Source organism: Dendrobium catenatum, unplaced genomic scaffold, assembly GCF_001605985.2.
Source record: "Dendrobium catenatum unplaced genomic scaffold, ASM160598v2 fragScaff_scaffold_915, whole genome shotgun sequence".
Taxonomy (NCBI): domain Eukaryota; kingdom Viridiplantae; phylum Streptophyta; class Magnoliopsida; order Asparagales; family Orchidaceae; genus Dendrobium; species Dendrobium catenatum.
The window spans coordinates 415,787-436,337 of record NW_021319377.1 but is presented as its reverse complement, the minus strand read 5'-3'; the positions used below and the strand labels follow the sequence as shown (position 1 = coordinate 436,337).

General features: G+C 36.8%; 1 protein-coding gene across 1 annotated transcript in view; it reads right to left on the bottom strand.

The window, feature by feature from the left end:
* LOC110104160 (protein NRT1/ PTR FAMILY 5.10-like) overlaps window positions 1-20,292 on the bottom strand; it is a 35,638-nt gene extending 15,346 nt beyond the window's left edge. Inside the window, exons 1-2 of the mRNA XM_020833146.2 lie at window positions 19,947-20,292; window positions 19,644-19,861 (exon numbers count right to left, since the gene is read on the bottom strand). Coding sequence (XP_020688805.1) covers window positions 19,644-19,861; window positions 19,947-20,088 — 360 coding nt within the window. The 5' untranslated portion in view covers window positions 20,089-20,292. The remainder of the gene's footprint in view (window positions 1-19,643; window positions 19,862-19,946) is intronic.
* Window positions 20,293-20,551: the final 259 nt, after the last annotated feature.

Here is a 20,551-nt window from a genome sequence, read left to right as displayed (position 1 = left end):
TAGCATTATTCTTGCTGTTTTCACCAATTAGTAATATGTTTGCTTGCAAACTCAAGTATTTCCCTTAGGGTTACTTGCGAACTCAACTATTTCCTATCACCATACTAGTATGTCCCACTTTGAATGTCCCACCTTGATATCTGTGAACACATATTATTAACAGAAGGCTTCATCACTAGCTGAATAATATGACTTAAAAAGAAAATGCAAAAGGAAAATAGTGAGAGAGAGATAATTAGTTGTAGGCTAACGCAAGGCATTAATGCAAGAGCATAGCACTGGCTTTATGCCATCCTCATAACAACTCAGTCATCAGATTAGTGTTGCAAAGATCCAATAATATTGTGGCGGCACTTAGTGCTCCAGTTTAAGTAGAAGTCATGTTGGTCACTCACCTTCAACATGTCAAAGGCAACACGTCTCTTCCCACCATTTTTAGTAAAGCAGGCATGCAGCATTATCACAAAATTATAAAGACCGTGTTAATCAATTCATTCTTAACACCACAATGACGTTAAAGAACTACTTCTAAAGAACCGTATTGCTCTATAACAACCTATAGAAATGGCTGAAGCCCACATCTCCATTCTGGCTATAAATAATAAACCGCGAAGAGTCCTAAATCATTCTAAACTTTGACAATTATTAATCAATTAGCTTTTGGGAGTTTCTGAGTTAAGAATAGACCAAATCTACAATGAGCCATCAAAATGATCGAAAATGTCCATTTAAAGTTTAGAAAGAAATTAAAGATAATCAAGCTGATTTATTATTAATACACAAGTAGAGATAAACATCCAAGGAGGTTACATGGAGACATCATATAAATTTAAATTGTTCGGTAATGTGACCTACATTCATTGAGTAGAAAGGGAGGAAGTTTTTATTAGGTTTTGATAAAGAACAAAAGCATGTGAGTCTCAAAATCCCAAAAAAGGTTCTTGAAGAAGATCTAGAAGCAGTAAAAAACCAAAAAGAAGAGATATATCCAAGATAAATAGAAGATCCAAGAAAAGAGATTCATAAATTTCCTTCCGTTCCATTTTATAGTCTCAATAAAGCATGTTATAGTTAGATGAAGATTGAATAATTGGACCTTTCTATGCCGGAAGTTTCATTTCAGCAGTGGCTACGACTGAAAACAATCATATCTTTATGTTGAACTATAATCATGTATTCAACGTGCAGAGAGTTACATAATCAAGCAAACTTACTTTGAAAATTTGGTGTGATGTTAACAGAACAATACAATTTGGGCTAAATGATATATCGAATCAAATTATGAGAGGAATCAGAATCAAATAAAATCTAGCAAGATTTATACCAAACTAACAATCTATATTTTGTGACAATGAAAGTCTTTTTCATTCATAATTAAATATTATTGGCAATGAAACACAATTGGAAGAAGAGAGAAGATTAAATTAAGGAAAATCTAGCAAATGGCACTCCAGCTAATTGCACCTTTGATAGCTCAAGTCATAATAATCTTATTCTTGAATTTTTTTTTTTTTTTTTTCAAGAGCATTGTTTGAAGATAATGGAGACAAACATTGAAGCCATGTCCAATGAAGTTTCCTTGTTTCTTTTTTTTTCTTAAATTTTATTACAAAGTATGTATCAGCCCTCCTAAAAAAATTTGATAAAAGAAGCAAGTTGATTCTCAAAGCAACTTCTTTAACTAAAAAGGTTCCTTTGGTTGAAAAGAATCGACAGACTGAGATGGAAAAAAAACTTTAAATTTCCTACAATCCTGAAAGCTTTTATTGAACATGCTCTGAAAGGACGATGAGAAGGAAATCTACAACCGCCTACAGTGGGTGAAAACAAAATAAGATTTGAGAAATATAAGCATCCATAAATGGTGCCTTGGTTGATTGGACAGGCTTTCAGAGTCAATTGCATTGAATAAGTTATTCACCAACATCCCTTGAAGCTCCTAACTACTGATTGAATGTCAGGAATGATGAAATAAAGCTGGGATTAACTACGCTAGATGATCTATAATTGACTACAATGGATGATCCTTCCTTCATATTTTTGTGCCAAGCCAAATTGGATGATCACATATCTCTAACAAGGAACATAGTTGAACCTCATCAAAGAAGATGATTAATCCTTTATCAGCATGAGTCAATTGATTAACATGGTCAAGATATCTTTCATCAGAGAGATGAATTACATAAACCTGCTACGCCAAGAGGTTCGCAAGATGATCTGACATGTAGCAAAGTTGATCCGGGTAAGCATGATAGTGGACCAACTACCCAAGGCCATTAGGATTACTGTAGTGATTTCTATTGGTTTTTTATGTAATTACAAAATTAATGAAATAAAATAGATTTTTGCCATCTTATCATTTTTATTATACTTATTTCATTGATAAGAATTGTTATGTGCAATAGTGAACTTTAAACCAGAGGAACTACCTCTGCTTTGTTAGTAGAATTCAAACCATTTGCTAACCTTAACTGATAGGAACTAATCCTGCTTAGCAGCAAGAAGATTGAAACTATCACTCCTAAATAAATTCGTAGAAAATTCGAAATCATATCGCAATATGATGGAATAAATTCAAGAAATACGAATAATTAAATAAAAAAATTAACAAGAATCAAATAGTTAGTCTACTAACTCCCTACAAAGAGCTGCACTACATTACCTGCAGTTCATAATAGAGCTGCATGGATATTAGGAAAAAATGTGTGTGGGCTCCAAAAATTCTTGCCCCCGCCTCTCTGCCCCTTCATTTTTTTTATCGGGTCGTCGAGAAGAGTTTTAACAATTAAGTTATGAGACAAATTTTTAGAAGGGATATTGAGTTTGTCGATAAGTCATTACCTAGAGATTTCGTCCTCATTTTGCAAGGACTTTATGATATGAGTTATGGTTACCTATAGGCGCAAAACCTTATAGTTAATTACCCCTCCTGATAACAAGAGATAACTTTCGATTAAGGCTAATCTTCAAAAAAATACGAAGTATCTGGCGTATAGTAGCAGCAGGTTTGGGTATTTGAGAATTCAATATTTAAGATTGAAAATTTCACCATCTTACACTTAAAGCAGATGGTAAGGGGAATGGTGATAAGCCCAATCAAGATCCCATGGTTCCGTCATCCCGAGCCATCATGGTCACTAGCCTACTTAGTTAGAGGAGATAGTTGGCCCAACCTAATAAAAGAATCCTTGTCGACAACCATGGGTTGCTTCGTCCAAGGGTACCTAATAGACCTGGAGTGGATATTTGTCTAAGGAGATAAATTTGAATCCACCTTAGCTAAAAGAGGGCTTTGTGCCCTATAGAATATATTATATTGATTCATTACTCAATGAATTGAAGCCGTTGGAGACATATGAGCTCTAACTATGACCGTAATATAATAGTGTCATTTGTCGGCAAAACCACCCGATCAGAGGGTCTCGGTGATAGCCATTTACCTGCGGTGCCATTTAGCGGCAAAACCATCAGTGTGGTGCCATTTGATAGTGAAACCACCAATTAGAGGACACGTACCACGTCCTTGATGGCAAAAGATAGATTGAGAATGAATCATAGTGATATTCTCAACTAGACATTAGCTCTTTGTAAGCTGAAGTAGTTTTCATATTTGTCCACCTTGACAAATTGTTGCAGAGGGTGGATGGTTATTTGTGCTTTAAGTGTTTGATAATTTGTTTCAATTTTAAATATTTTAGATTTTGGTATTGGAATTTTGAATTTTCATGAACATTTGGGAGGCATTTTTAAACATTTGAGCTCCACTCCGATTGGAATTTTCTGTCAACACGCCTATCATCAGGGTATTTATGGGCAATTTCATATGATGTATTTTGCACATGCTTGAATGATATCCTCCGCACTCGAGAGGTCATTTAAAATGTAGTTGTAATGTCAAACAATATGCTTGAATAAATTTCTCTGCAACATACAAATGAAGGTGAGAGGTCTTTTTGGAATGCCATAGCAATGTCGAATGACATACTCGCATAATTTATTCTGCAAGTTACGATACATGCATGTGCATCATACTGGCACGTAAAAGCAATGCACTGTTACAATAAAATGCATCTTTCGATGTATGTATGAGGGCTTTTTTTTAAATATTTGCAGCAGTGCAATGGGTATTTTTGTGATTATCAATTATAAAAAAAACCACTGTTGATAAATGCACAATTTTTTATTTAGGAATCTCCAAACGCCTTCTTTCCACTTGTATGAGTGTTGCGGATCCGAGGGCATGGTCTTGTAGTGAACTTTCATTCAGCTTCACTTGCAAGATTTTGTATTTATAGGAAGGTTTGAAACAGCCGTTGAACTGGGAAGATGATACATTGAGAAGGCTTGGGGACTTTTGCATGGCTTGAATTACCCCACTTTCTGGGTCATTAAAGCCCATAGGTATAATGAGTAATCTCATAATTACCTTTGCCAACGAAATGTTCGACTTCCAAGAAAATTTTGATTCAGGCCACATTTAAAACCTTTCTATCATCCATAATAGCCATAGAATATCTCATTGTTTTGATATAGGCTCCATTTTCTCATTCTTCAGGAGATTAGATCTACAAGTCATCAAGTACTTGCTTAGACTAGATAAGGACACTCAAATTGCATGAAGATTTTTTTTGATAGATGAGGTATTATAATCTGGTGAAACCAAATGCTAGAATGATGCATCGTTAGGCTTCTTTGGCTTATGACGAGAGGTAGCTCCTCGAAGTAAGGGCATAATAAAATGCAAGATCATCTCCAATGTTTTAATAACATTCTTATATCTGATATGCACATATGAGCTTCTTTTGTAGCCCTTTATATAGAAATCAAGAATGGCTCCTTCCAGTCCACTGTTGTGACATTTAATTGTATATGTCTTGATGTGCATATATGACGCTAAGTTGTCAGACTTGATCTCCAGATATTTGCTCTCCATTCAAACGATACAGCATTTTTCTAGGAGTCTTAGTATTTTTTAAGAGATGTTAGAATAAGATATTTTTTTTTCAACAGCTCATTCTTTGACTCTACCAAATCATTCATATAATCATTAAATTTATCATGCTTAGTATCATAGTTGGGACCCTCCTTTGATAACTTACCAGCAGGCTTTCTCTAAACATCAAGTTGCACTTATACCCAACTGTCATTATCAGGATACCTGGAACTATCACTTGAAGGATTTAGTTATACTTAATCAACAAAATATTCAACTCCAATATGAGATGAGCGCCCTTCTATGTTCATAGGGGATCTCCTACACTCGCAACATCTCTATCATCGCTTCTTGTACGTGTCCATAGGGAACACTGTTGTATGCATTGGAAGCCTTTCATTGCCACCTGCAAGTAAGCTGCACTAAGCACATATCTTCTATTGACATCCATAAGTAGGTTGTTATAGCACAATGCGTCATCTACTATTATTTGTAAGTGGTATATATATTTGTATCCACTAGAGATTCGTCATACTTGCAATATATCAACCTATCAACTATTGTTATCAACAAATAGGTCATATCAACCGTCTTTGCTTGTATTCAAATCAGTGCATTTATCTATACTTTGATGTTGGGTGCCAGCTAAGTTATACTCATCACCAACTTTCTTATGCATGTTGGTTGGCAAGTTGTTATTCAATGCATATTTATCCTCTCTACTTGCAAGGTGCTATTGATGTAGGCATTGTACCTTGATCACATGATCATTGCTTACGAGGGGGGATCAGTGCATATTTTTGTCATCAAATAATTATTGGATGTAGGAATGATCTAGCATTCGCTACACGTTCGCTTCCACCCATAGATGGGTTGTTGTAGCTTGATGGGTCTCCTACAGTCGCTTGCAGGTGTCCATGTTCACGATGGACTCTAGATTTCAACTTGAATATGTATTGCCACATTATGGATTCCTTGCTTGTAGATCCACCACAGTTCTCTAAATATACTTATAGGGAAGCCACTATATTTACATCATGTCCACCCACACAATTCATAGGTGGCCTAATGTATTCATTTGCAGTAACACTAGTTGTATGCAAGATGCTAGTGCTAACTGTAGGGCATTGTTGCATGTTATTCATTATTATCTTTAGATGACCTATTGCAGCCTGCTAGGCTTCTTATAGTTGCTTGCAAATGTTTATTTTTGCGGCAGACTCTTGATTTCAACTTGCAGATGATTTGCATCATGTCCACCATCATAAAATATAGGTGGCCTAATGTACTTATCAACAGTGACAAGTTGAATGCAAGATGTTGATGTTGCCTGCAAGACATTGTTGCATTCTTCATATGTGATCGTTAATGAATCACTGTATTATTATCGTTTTTGTAAATTGCCTATACGGAGGCTAACATATCTCTTAGCAATTAGGCTACATTGATCACGTGTAAACTGTATTTTGCTTTGAACTCGTGTAACATATCTTGGTTAACAAGTCAAGTCATTGCATTCATCACTTGCAAACCTCTCTTGTTTGCTAAAAGCTAGTGTATTTTATTTAGCATAAGTTGCAGGAGGTTGATCATTGCTAGGAGTTTTGTTTAACATAAGTCCCTTACCTGTGAGTGAGTTATCACGCTCATTTACAGACTCTTTGTTAATGTTCATTTGCAAGCTAATGTATCCACTGTAGATCCCCAGCTTGTTAATTTATATTTATTTGAAGGCGGTGAATTATTATTTGACCTCTGTATTTTTTTTTTTTAAATTTGATTGCGCATTTTAGAATTTAAAGTTCAATTCTCTATTATTCAGTTTGAAGGTCATGTTCCCTATCATTCAGCTTGAATTAGGTCCCCTGTTGTCCATTCAGTCCTTATGCATTTTAATCTGAATTTCGGTAGAATTTTGACGTATCTCCCATTTAGGAAAATTTTGGGAGTCATGGCCTTCCTATCACATCAAAAAATATGTGCACAGTCAGCATTGTGTGACACCTCAGCTGTAGTCTTCAATCATGCCACGCCAAAAAAGGCATACACATTGGTCTTTAAGGGTACCTATTTAAAAATGCATAATTGTTTCCTCGCAGGCACTGAGACACATGCATGGGTACTTAATTTTTACCCTGTCATGATAACAAAAGCGTACACAAGTCTTACCTGTCTCATTACAAGCACTGTGATGAGTTTCCTCCGACCGCACAAAGAAAAATGTGCATGAGTGGGTGATTGCTCTCCTTGCTGCAAGCGCTGAGGGCAAGGTTTGGGCTTTGATGGATTATACCTTGGCGAGGTGATATGGGTGATACCATTGGCGTCGAGGGCAACGACGATCGAAGCATACAAACATTTTTCTCATTTTCATTATTATTATTAATTATAATTACTCATAATTAACCATAATTAATGATAATTAATTATAGTTGATGATAATTAAAATTAATAATAATTAATTATGATTAATTATAATTAATCATAATTGACAGCAATGGATTATGATTAATTATAATTAATGGTAACCAATTATAATTAATTATAATGAATTATGATTAATGATAATTAATTATAATTAATAGTAGTTAATTATAATTACTTACCATTAATTATAATTAAATATAATTAATGGTAATTAATAGTAATTACTCATAACTAATGATGACTAATTATAATTAATTATGATTAAATATAATTAATGATAATCAATTAGAACTAATCATATTTAATTACAATTAATTATAATTAATAGTAATTCATTATAATTAATGATAATTAGGGATTACCTCTACAGAGAGAGACTTGGGTCAGGTGAAGGGGATTCGGCTGGATTGGCTTACAGGTGAGGTGATGAGGAAGAGCTTCGGCATAGTGGGGAATCGGACAAAGGCAGGCAAAATCGAGCTTACGGGATGATCAGCTTGCGGCAATTTGAGGAGGGGTTCGATTAGTAATCGGGCAGGGTTCGGTCGAGTTGGCTACGTTGATGGGTGAAGAGGTCTCAGCTAAGGAGGAAGTGAGGGGAGATAGGACAGGTGTGAGAGATTTCATGCCCAGTGACGGCAACTCAAGGAACATTCGAGGGAAGTTCAGCTACAATCTATCGAGAGAATGAAGGATGGTAGAAACTACACAAGCAGATCGACACAGTAGCCATGTCAAGTGATGGTATTCGGCTAGTTCAGAGACATGAGGAGGTTGAGGGTTGGTGAGGTGCTATCAGCAATGAGGAAAAGACGGCACAGTGAAGGCTGCAGGTAAGGTGCAATCGAGTCTGGATTGACAAGAGTGAAGACGAGCGTGAAAAACTTACATCAGGAAGATTGCGAGTGGAAGAATAGAATGAATAAGAACTTCGTTCCGTTCTCTATTTAACGACGAGGCAGGTTGCAGGGGTCATGTAGAGAGCATCGTGTCAAGCATGACTGGAATGGCATCGACATGCGTCATACAAAGCTCGGCGTACCGAGAGCTTCGTCGGACATCCGAACAGGTACATAAGCGTGATTTTTTTTTGTTTTTCGTATACAGATCAACAAGTGGTCAAGGAAAGGAAAGGTTGGTTTGACCAATGTTGTGGAGCTTTACGCTACGTATGGGTTTTGTTTATGCTTATTTTGTGTTAGTTCAAGCAATGGGCTTAGACTTGAATTTGTTTTGGGTGCATTAAGTAAACTATTTATGTTTTATTAGGAAATGAAAAAATACTAGAAAGTCTAGGAGATGCTATGAATTTTTATGGAGAGTAAGGACCCGAACGGTACTCAGGTAATGTGAGATTTAATCCTTTGATTTTTAATTAATAATAATAATAATAATAATAATAATAATAATAATAAATATTATTATTATTACCGAATAATTATTATTATTATTATTAAAATGACGGGGATAAAAAATGTGCTCTTTGCCTCAATTTTTATGTGATTTTTCTTGAAATTTGTTCGCAGTCACCTTGGAAACTGAGCCAATTTTGTCACGCATTTTTTTGAGCGAAATTATAGTCATTTTTAGATGACTTGGACGTTTCGAACGCAACAGCGAAGTCTGTTATGTGATTAGACGTCATTTTGGCATCGTCGCACGTCATTTTTGGGTGTTGATGGCCGATTTTGACCAGTCTCGTCCGATTCGACTACGAGGCAAAGCCCTACATTGAGTCCTGGTTGGGTACCCATGCTCTGCATGGGCAGGCTTCTCACACCCACACCCACTCACGGTGACTTTTGAGATGCCGTAACCAGTACACAAGCTTTGCACGAGCGGGCTTCTCACACCCATGCCCACCCATGGTGACTTTCGAGATGTCGTACCCACCAACTTTCAACACTTTTTGAATGCAATCCTCCACAGACTGATTGCCTTGAGGCTTGTTGCGCTTTGATCTGATTGCAAACTTTCATGCCACATATCAAAATTTATCATGGTTGCAGTGCGGTTCAGTGTTACTCACTGCATAGTGAAAATTACGGTAATATACAATATACGGTGATTAGCAATGTAAATCAATTTATCCTCCGATGTTGAGTACCCACCCATACCCACCCATAAGGCATAGGCATACCCATACCCATTAGGTATGGGTGGGGTATGTGGGCTGGTGTGGTTATGGGTACCCAATGCAAGGCTCTTCTACGAGGGGCAAGGAAAATAGATGTTTTGATCACAACGGCTCTATCCGTTAAGCGATTGAATGTTGTTTAAACATTCAAGTGACGCATCGTGCCGATGCTCGCGTCGCTAAAATCATCGGATTTGCCTCTTTTTCACTGGTATTTCAATGTAGGGGTCAACAATGCGGTGATTGTAGAAATTTCAAAAAGATTGTTGATAACCCAACCAAAATGCAATGATTGAACAACTGAAATTCACAATGATTTGATGGAATGCTACACATCATGACATTTGGATGGTAAATAGACTCCTTGATTTTTGTGAAAACACATTTTAGGATAGCAAGATGAACTATTTGTCAAGCTCATAATAAAGTAACGCTCTTTCGTTAGAGCTCCTTACAATCTCACCTCTTCACTTCCTCTTCACTTCTTACTCTGGAAACCTAACAATGGTGTCCTCTGTTACAATTGCACTCTTCAGCAACACAACAGATTTTATGGCAGCAAATCTTTTTTAAGAACACAATGAGGGTGGAATTGCAAAAAATTTGTAAGCAATACAAAATTCTGAAGAAGTATACTCAGATATTATCAAAGGAAGAAGAGATGTTGAACACCTTTCTGGAGAGTGAACTCTCTTTCTTCGCTAATTATTTTAAGAACGGATTGTCCGTATTACTGACTTAAAGAGTTTGTCAATATCTACAGAAGTTTCTAGATGGTGCCCATAGAGTTCATTCCAAATGCATTCTCTTGTTTGTTGGTTGTACTCTGACCATCAAGAATTTTATGAGCTTGTTTTAGATCAGTATGTTCAATGCTTTCAACTTCTTCACCCCTCGTCATCAAGAAAATTCAATACTAAAGGTTTTGCCAATCTCTATGTGCAGATAAATAAATACATATATGCATCGACTCTGACTCTAAGTAGATGTACTTTTTGAACAAAGCTTAACATGTCCCGGTAAAAACTTTGGTAATCTAGTTTCTTCGTATGGAAACAAGCAAAAGAATATTAAAATACTAATTTTCGAACTGATTAACGTTCCTTATTTAATAAACATCCCATATAAGACTTTCCTCTATTGAGCGGCCACAAAGCGTGTAGGTTGACATAGGTATAAGATTTTGGTGAGAATGTAGCTCAAATTGCAAAGTTAGAATCTTTATTAAAAGAGGAAGATGATAAAAGAGCAAAGACAATAGTTTTGGATGTGAGCAACTCAAAAATCACATCCATTAATGGTTCCGGTGCAAATATCTTAGTCGTTGCTTTTGAACAAGGTGAAAAAATTCTTCGAAAAATGAGAACAACTTTTGACGAAAAATATTCAAGAGGTATACCTGCAAATAGGTTGTCACAGTCATACTTGTCAAAGATGAATGACGCACAATATTAAATAATTATGAATAAAAATGTATATTAATATGAAATACCATTAAGTTGAAAGATAAATCATCGTAATAATAAAAACAACTAAAGTGATGCTTAAGTTCCCAGTACCTCAATCACTCATCCTCTTCGTCACCCTCATCATTCTTATTTTCAGTTGCAGCAATGTGAAGCCTAGATAAAGATTTCTTCTCTTTGCCTTTAATAGCTCTCGAATATTGTAGTTTTTGCATAAAAACCAATAGCTTTTACAACAATACTCATGTCAAATCTTCTTTACTAACAATTAATTCATTCTCTTAATCTAACTCAATATCTATTTTTCATATCAAACCCTCACTTGCATCATCTATATTATTCAAAGAAATAGGATTTCATCAGATAATGATGGTTGTATCTGCAAACACATACCCTATTATATTTTATATAAAATAAATATTTGAGGCGACCATGATCCATTTTACTTCTTTTTTTTCAATGAAGTTGCAATTGAAAAAACACTAAAATTACAAAATTAGAAACATTAATGAAAAAAAAATCAGTGCATACTATGTTATTGTACTTACAAGTTCAAATATATTCCAATTACGTTCACATTCAGATGAACTATAGGTCAGGCAAGGGATTCAATCTCAAAACTTTATAAGTGTAAAGCTCCTTGGCCATACACTAGTCACCAATTAGTTGGAAATAATGAAATAATTAATTTCTTGTTAATTAAATATAAAAATTTACTCGCATTAATTATAAGTTTACTCAAATTATATTATTTGGTGACCAAGTATTCCTTTGTCTCACAACTAGAGTATCAAATAGCTCTTCACCTCTATTATATACATTTAAGTCATTGCTAATTTTGTCTTCTTCATCTACATTCTCAGCCAATCTTCCAATACATGCATAAAGTTCATCAGCTATTTCCTTATCCTTTGTAATGTTAGAGCTCCTAAAAAATTTTAGAATTAAAAAATGTAAATTCTCATGTAAAGGTTGATAGAAATGCACTTCTCATCTTCTATAAATAATTTAAAATTTTTGCTCATATTTATCGTTGTTGTTAAAGATTGCAGCAACTTGTGCTTTCACCCTATCCATTGATTCTTATATATAACTCGTTGGAAGGCTTACTTTCTCCATCAACCAATCTAAGGAACATCAATAAAAGGCCACCTACATTTAGGGAATATAAAATAACATTTGAGAATGATTGTTGTAAGATGGTTTGTTGAGTGTGCTTTGACTTTGCTTCTTTTGCATGAAGACCCAAAAAAAATTATCTCATACACAAATATTTTCTTCAAATTCAATTAGTGTTGATGAAAATTGTTGTAACTTCAAGAAAGTAGAAGTGAAAAGAGCCTCAGCAAACTTGACGAATAATCATTGATTTGTACATCTTCTCATTAAGTCAAGCAACTGAGGTCTTGAATATAAGAAACTATATACCGCTTCCACTTTCTCAAAGGATCATCTTAATCTTTGAATTCTAAAAATATATTCAATCATTAAATTAAAATAGTAAGCAGCACAAAGAAGTTCAATATATGTGTGGATAGTTTTCCATCGATAAATTTACAACAATAATATTAAATGTCATGAGAATAATTTAATAACTTAAAATAGTATACAAGTAGAAGGAAATGGAAATTTATAATGAGTGACACAAGGACATTCGAAGAAGCCTTATCAATAACCGCTTGAATTAGACTATGTGCCTCAATCTCCTCAATAAAATTGGTCAATAATTCCAACATCTTCACTCATTCTTTTAGAAATATATGACATAAATTCACTTATGAATGCAGTTGATCTCGGAAAATTCACCAAAAAATTACCTAAAATTTATTCATCATGGGATGTCCACCCATATGCCATAAAAGAACAACCACATCTAGAACATTATTCTTTATGGTGTTATACTAATTCTTGTGAGTCAAACCTCTTTTTTCAAGCAAATGATCCATACCTCGTAATTGCTATAAGAGGTCTCATTCAAGGACAAAAATATCGGAATGCCTCAACTGCAACAAGGAAGCTATCATATTTAATAGCATTGACTTATATCCCAACATCATACAATCATCTACAAAATATTTAAATTGCCCTTCCTGACATTTCTTTTGTAGAAGCATCCTTCTCTTTTCAGACTTGACCACTTCTCTGGTTCACCACATCATCAGGATTTGTGATAAGATATGTATCTAATGGTCCTTTAGCCCTTACTGTTTTAAGCAAAAATGTTGATGTTAAACTTTGATTTGATGCATTAAAGTTTGTTGTCCAATATCTTTTGGATGGTCCAATACCTAGAATATCATTATCCACCATCACATCAAACTCATCACTTACGTAAATATTAATTTGTTCTTTTAACTCTTTTCAATTTCGTAAGGAACCTATATCTCATCTTTCAGAAGTTTATGAGAATTATAATAATTTATAAAACCCTAAACCAAATGTTGCATGTGACAAGCAATTCCATCCTTTTGTTATTGTCCCAAGAAAATACACGTCAAACAATTGTTATTATCTTCATTTGCCAATATTGCATATATCCATGCAAGATCCTTTTTTGTAGTTAAAACTAGATTCAAAATTTTGTTGAATAGTTATAAGCAAGCATGCATTCAAACAATTTTACTTGTTATTAGATGTGTGAATGGAATGAATATCAAATAACACAAATGTTCCATCATTTCAATTGATGAATCATAAAAGATATTTAACAAATAAATTATTGCCTTTTTTTTTTTAAATTAAGGCATACTTATTTTTCACAATGAAACCTATTGATTGTCTCAGCATGTTGTTCACTCTTTGTAGACATGGAGTGGGAGAGGAAGACGCGAAAAAACTTTTTCATTGTTTGAAACCACCATCGTCGATATCGATAGATGCATGCCAACACGATCAACCCCAAAGGGTTTGAAGCCACTGCCACTGAGAGAGAGGGAAACTCACAATCGGCCTGCTCATCACATCTCAAAGCTATTGTCGCCTTATGGAGAGGAGATGCAATTTGCTCAAATCCATCACGAGAGGTCAAATTCATCATGGGGCAGAAAGAATGCGCGATATTTTTTACTCGTTGCTATGCCAACATAGCCTTCAAACACTTAATTCCACCACACAACTCATGACCGAATGCTTGTGCAAAGCCATGAAAATGCAAGGTTTGTAATGTTCATGGCATTTGAAGTTTTCTTACATGAGATAAAATGAGTCATCTTGGAAAATCTGTCCACAACCACCATAATGGAATCATTTCCATGTTTGGTTCGTGATAAACCCAGGACGAAATCCAAGCTAAGGTCTTCCCAAATGGATTCAAGTACTGGCATCGGCATATAGAGGCTCATATTCTGGGCTCCTCCCTTGTACATTTGACAAACCATGCAGCTATCCACTAGTTGAAAGACATCTCGTCCTAGCCGCGGCCAGAAGAAGCGCGTCTGTAAGTGACAGAGAGTGTTGTCACGTCCGACGTGTGCTGCAAGACCTCCACTGTTTGCTTCCCTTGTGAGTTATTGTCTCCAAGAGGAGACCAGAATACACAACAAGTTCATCTTAAACAGGTACCCATGTTTGATCAAATATCCATCATCACATTGTCCTTCTTTACATAACTTCTAGAGCTATCCGAAATAAGGATCAGCTTCATACAATTCCTTAAGGCATTCTAAGCCGGCTGTTTTGGTTTGGAGTCTAGTGAGCAATGCAGTTTTTCTGTTGACAGCATCCGCCACCTTGTTGTCTTGTTCCGGTTTGTGCTTAATTGTAAAAGAGAACCTTTATAAGAACATGAGCCAGCGTGCATGCATATGGTTTATGGATTGTTGGTTGTTGATATATTGAAAAGCTTTGTTATCACTACATATAACAAAATCTTGATGCAATAAGTATGACTCCCACTGCTTAAGGGCACAGATGGCGGCATAGAGCTCTTGTTCATATGATGACCACTTCTGACGAGTGACGCACAATTTCTCACTGAAAAATGCTATTGGTCTTCCTTCTTGCAATAGGACTGCTTCGATTCCAATAGCAGAAGCATCGGTTTCAACAGTGAATACCTTGTTAAAGTTTGGAAGGGCTAGCACAGGAACGGAGCTTATCACTCTTTTGATTGCCTCAAAGCTTTGTTGTTGATCTTAGCCCCATTGAAATAGTTTAGATTTCAAGCAATCGGTCACTGGTGCCATAAGAATGCTAAATTTTTTTATGAATTTGCGGTAAAAATTTGCTTGCCCGTGAAAACTCCGAACTTCGAAGAATGATTTGGGTGGCGGCCAATCAAGAACAACATTTAACGGTCCATGTGTACACCTTCTGCGGATATGACAAATCTCAGGAAATGGACCATGGAAGTAGTAATCTCACACTTGGGAAGTTTAATGAACAGTTTTTGTTGTCTTAATACCTCAAAAAGAGTTGCTAAATGTTGTATGTGCTGGTGTCAATCATTGCTAAAGACTAAAATGTCATCAAAGTACACAATGCAGAATTTTCCTATGAATGGATACAAAACTTCAGACATCATCCTCATGAAGGTGGAGGAAGCGTTGCATAGCCCAAATGGCATGACTTTACACTTATACAGCCCATGTGGTGTCTTGAATGCTATTTTTCATTCATCTCTAGGCCTTATGCGAATCTGATGATACCTACATCCCAAATCTAGTTTGGAGAAATAGAGGAACTTGAAAGTGTATCAAGCAATTCTTCCATGCGAGGTACCGAAAATTAATATTTTACTGTTATTTTATTGATAGCTCGGCTATCAATGCACATCCTCCAATTGTCATCTTTCTTAGGCACTAACATCGCAGGCACGGCACACGGATTCAAACTAGTCTGAATAAATTGCTTCCTGAGTAAATTGTCAACCAATTCTTGCAATATGAGTTGCTCCTTGGGATTAAGCCTGTAGTGAGGCATGTTTGGCAGGGAAGCACCCAGCATCAAATCTATTTGATGCTGAATGGCTCGGACGGCGGGAGTTCTTCAGGCAGCTCCTTTGATGTGATGTATTTGTATTGCCTTAACAGTCTATCAACCTCAGTGTGTCTCTTCTTCAATATTGAATTCGGATTGGGCTCTGTTACATACAATGTGAATAAGGGGGCAGGTTCTCTCCAGCAATGAAGTAACCCAGGATCGATTACTACATGCATAGCAGCTTGTTTGGGTGATCCAGGAGTCTGTGATTTCAGTTCAGCTGAGCTAGGTAGCAAATAGAGGCGACAACCCTTCCACTCAAAGGAATAAGCATTGGCCCGATAGTCATAAATGGCACCTACATCGAACTGCCACGGTCATCCAAGTATTAGGTGACAAACATCCATATTCAAGACATCACACAAAACCTCGCATACATAGTGTTTGCCTATAGAAAAGGTTACTCGGCATGACTCGGAAACTACGATTTCCATGCATTTCTTGACCAAGCTTATTTTATAAGGGTGTAAATTTTTAGTGGTTTTTAAGTTTAGGGCTTGAACGACGGAGCGGTCAATTATATTTTCAGTACATCCATTATCAATTAAGATGTTACACACCTTGCTGGTGAAAGTGCAGCGAGTTTTGAAAATACCGTGGCATTGAGACCTTATGTTTTGCCGCGAGGCTAATAGTAATTTCTCCATGACACAGATCAATGATTCCCCTTCATCAGCTTGGAGGTCTTCGGTATCACAGTCCTTGTCGATTTCAGCCTCGGCATGCTCACTGCCTTCCTCACATTATGCAATGTATTCTTGTTGTCTTTGCGAACATTCGTTTGATTTATGCTCAGGTTGGAAGCAACAAAAGCACTTCAATGTAGTTAGCTTTGCATAAGGATTTTCCTTGGCCATTGGTTTTTATTTTTGCATATTCCTGGGTTCAACATTAGCATTGCAAGGTGCATTGGGCACAGTCACGGGACTGAGGTTCTTAGATGACTTCGTTGGTGGTGCATTGCTTTTGTTGTTTGAAGCAATAGGCTCTTGCCAATGACGCCTGTTATAAATGACTTTGGACTGCCTGATTTGTTGCATTTCGATCTTCAAGGCGAAATTCACCGCTTGAGCCATCGACCAAACAAATTCAACTCAAGTCGGTCTTGAATGTTATCCTTTAAACCTCCAATATAGCATGCCACCAGTTGATTTGCGGATTCATTGAGGTTATTTCTAGCAATCAAACAGTTGAATTCTTCTGTATAGTCGCTTACAGATCTTGTCCCTTCAACACAATGCTGGTACCTCATGTCTCATGTACAATATTTGTTTAAAATCCGTAGGCAAAAATTGAGCTCTTAACAGTTGTTTCATTCTACCCCAACTTCGAACCTTCCCCATAACTTCTCACTGGCGCATTTGTATAATTTATTTCCCACCAAGCACTCACACCACCCTTCAACCTGCACGCCACATACTTCACTGATTTTTCTGGATCGATTTCCATGTATTCAAAAAAAAAAAAATTCAACAACTTTTTCCCAATCCAAATAATCTTCAATATGCATATGTCCGTCAAAAAAAGGGGTGTCTAACTTAACTTTGAATTCTCCAGATGGTGTTTATAATGTGTCGGCCGTTTGTACCTTCGGTAATGCAGTGGGTATGCGTTGCCTAAATCCTCGTCTTCGCCTGACTCCATGAAGTCCGTTCGCTGGTAAGCTTGTCTGTCGTCCTCGGAATCCGACACATCTAGGGGGTTTGCATGAATGCGATTGAAGTCTTTGTTGTTAGCTAATCCATGATTCGGTAACGGCCTGTTTACGGGCATCTCTTCTCCTCGTAGTTGCTGGTGAGGTTGCCTCGTCCTGTTGAGCTTGAACTCATGACATAGCTCCACCGTCGATCATTGCAAATCTGTAGCCAACTCATCTAGCCGACGATTCACATTGTTTTGTTTTGCCCAAAGCGCCTCAAGGCTTAGAGCTCCTTCGGTCACTGGTTCCATGCCAAGATCCGCCAACTTCTCCTTCTGCTGGCTCTGATATCAACCTGATAGAACCTTTGCAGCAGCAGATGGCACCTTGCAACAATACAGCGAGAGCAACTTGCAAGACAATAGAATTCAAAGGAAAACAGGACACCAAAATACCTGGAGCAAGAAGTTCTATATTTTTCTGTATTCATGATAATCAAAAGTTGTCTAAATTGTTTAATGGAGAATGTGAGAGTTGATTAAGGATGTTTAAATTGTTCTGCTACCATCCGAAGTTAATGTGCTCGGCATCAATATTATTGCTCCTACATAAGGCAAATAGTGCACGTCATTTTGAAATAGTGTGTTGAGCCAAATAATGACGTTGGGGGTGTGCCACACTACTCTATGTGCCATTGCGAGTATCATTTTGAGTTATTGACATGTAGGGATGTAGTACTGATTGAATGCCACAATCCAAACAACTCATCAGATTTCCTTCATGTATCTCAATCCTAATAGTATAAATATTGTAGATGCCATTCATTCAGACTCAAACTAAAATATGTTGAACAAACTTGAGAATTCTTTAATGCTGGAATAACTTCACAATTAACTTTCGGAAATACTGAATACCTCTCACGATGTTGGTAGAAAAATTAAAATCAATAAGAACAAAATCCGAAAGATACTGAAGAGTTGTAGAAGATAGTTGAAAAGATGATAAATTTGACATAGATAGTGATTATTTTTTAAAAGGAACAAGTTAATCTAATGGATAAGTGGTGTATGGAACACACTGAACCTGCAACAAATAAGAAAAGGAAACAGAGAAACAGAGAAACAGATAGGAACGGAGACGGGGAAGAAGAAGGGGTTCCGGAAGAAGGAGTATAATTTTCTACTGTAATGATTCAATACCCCGTCCTCTACAGCCCCTCATACTAGTATAATACTATAGTTTAGTCTAAAACAGTAAAAAGACTAAAATAGTGCCACTAAGCAGCACATGTGTAAAGGCAGTAAGTAATGATTGCAGAAATAACAGAAAAAAAGGTAGTGGAGGCTGTAGTTTGTTAGGCAGCAGAGGAGATAGCTGTGGTAATGGGTCAACCTGGAACCTGTGATTGAACCTGTTCCACATCAATAAGTATATAGGTGCTGACTCTCAGGGGCTGTTTGACTCTAAGGGGCTGTTTGGAAAGGATGCCTTGGAGTAGAACCAACATGACATGATCTAAATGCCGCATGGATTTCCTTATGAATTTCAATCTGTCTGATCGAAGTGAATATTGCTGACGTCAATCGTTCGGACCCCAACTGAAATATGTTGAAGAAACTTGAGGATTCTTTCGCACTAGAATTATTTGGCAATTAACTATTGGGAGTAACGAAGGCCCCTCTTAATGTAAGTAGCAAATTTAGAATCAATAAGAACAAACTCCATAAAGTTATGAAAGAGCTGCAGAAGAATACTGAAAAGATACAGAATTTGACACAGCCAATGATCAATTTTGAAAAGGATCTAGACAAGCTAATTGATAAGCATGCCTGCGTTGAATTTAAAGGATGCCTTGGAGTAGAACCAATATTTGTTATATGAGCTTTATGAGAGCAACACTCAACTATAACAGCAAAGACGACTGGAGAAGTTACTAATGAGAAGAATGTGAAGTTGGAGAAAGAAATTGTTGAGCTCCACCTACAAAATTAGAAGTTTAACAAAAAAAAAGGAAGGAAAAAAAAAAAGGAGGGTTGATGTTACGAAACGAGAAGAACCGACCAAAATGTAGAGCAGAGAAGCGAACAAAACTGTCCTGTAACGTCCAAGATACGAATCTGCGATGAACGCGCCTGCAAGCGGCAGCATCATCGCCACTCCAGACCAAGTATTCACACCGGCTGCCGCCGCCGCCGTCGATTCCTGGAGCGGCCCAGTGAGATAGGTAATAAGGTTGGAAGAAATCCCATAATACGCAAACCTTTCTGCAATCTCCACCCCTGCGACGAGGTCACAAGAATCAGAGAAACCCAAAGGTCGGCTGCGATGAGAGGAAGTTAGGTAAATGGATTGAATATCTCCTACCGATGATGAAGAGAGCAGCGGTCCACTTGCCGGACGAGGATCGGGAGGCGGGGCGGCCGCGGTGGTCGACGACGCCTACCAAGTCGACGGCGGCAGAAGGGGAAGGGGGAGAGGTGAAGGGAAGCAGAGGCGATGAGTCCATCTTGAAAGATAAGCTCCAGCGATCGTTTTAAGGGGGCAAACTGAGCTGAGCTCACTGCTTCAGGCGGCGGTCGACTTGGGCATTGCAGGAAGGGATGGTGTATTGGGTTTTTAGCAGTGGAAAAGCATCAGAGCTAAGTTCCTGATATATTTTCCGAGAAAAAAAAGTTCCTGATATTTCGGAAGCTGCATCACAATTAAGATACCAATAAATCAAGTAGGGTAAAACACTCAAATGTATGAAATATATGAATACAAATTATATGATGCTGACGTGTGAGCCATTTATGCGTGCACATACCAGATTTGAGCATGCCGATTTTAAGAATAATGTTAATGGGAATCTTTAATTTTTTTTTTTTTTTTTTTTTGGTACAATTAGAGCCCAAGCCCATATATATATATATATATCAAAATGAGTTACAGGTAAAGAAAGAAGTTACATGTAAACCTATACCCCCAAA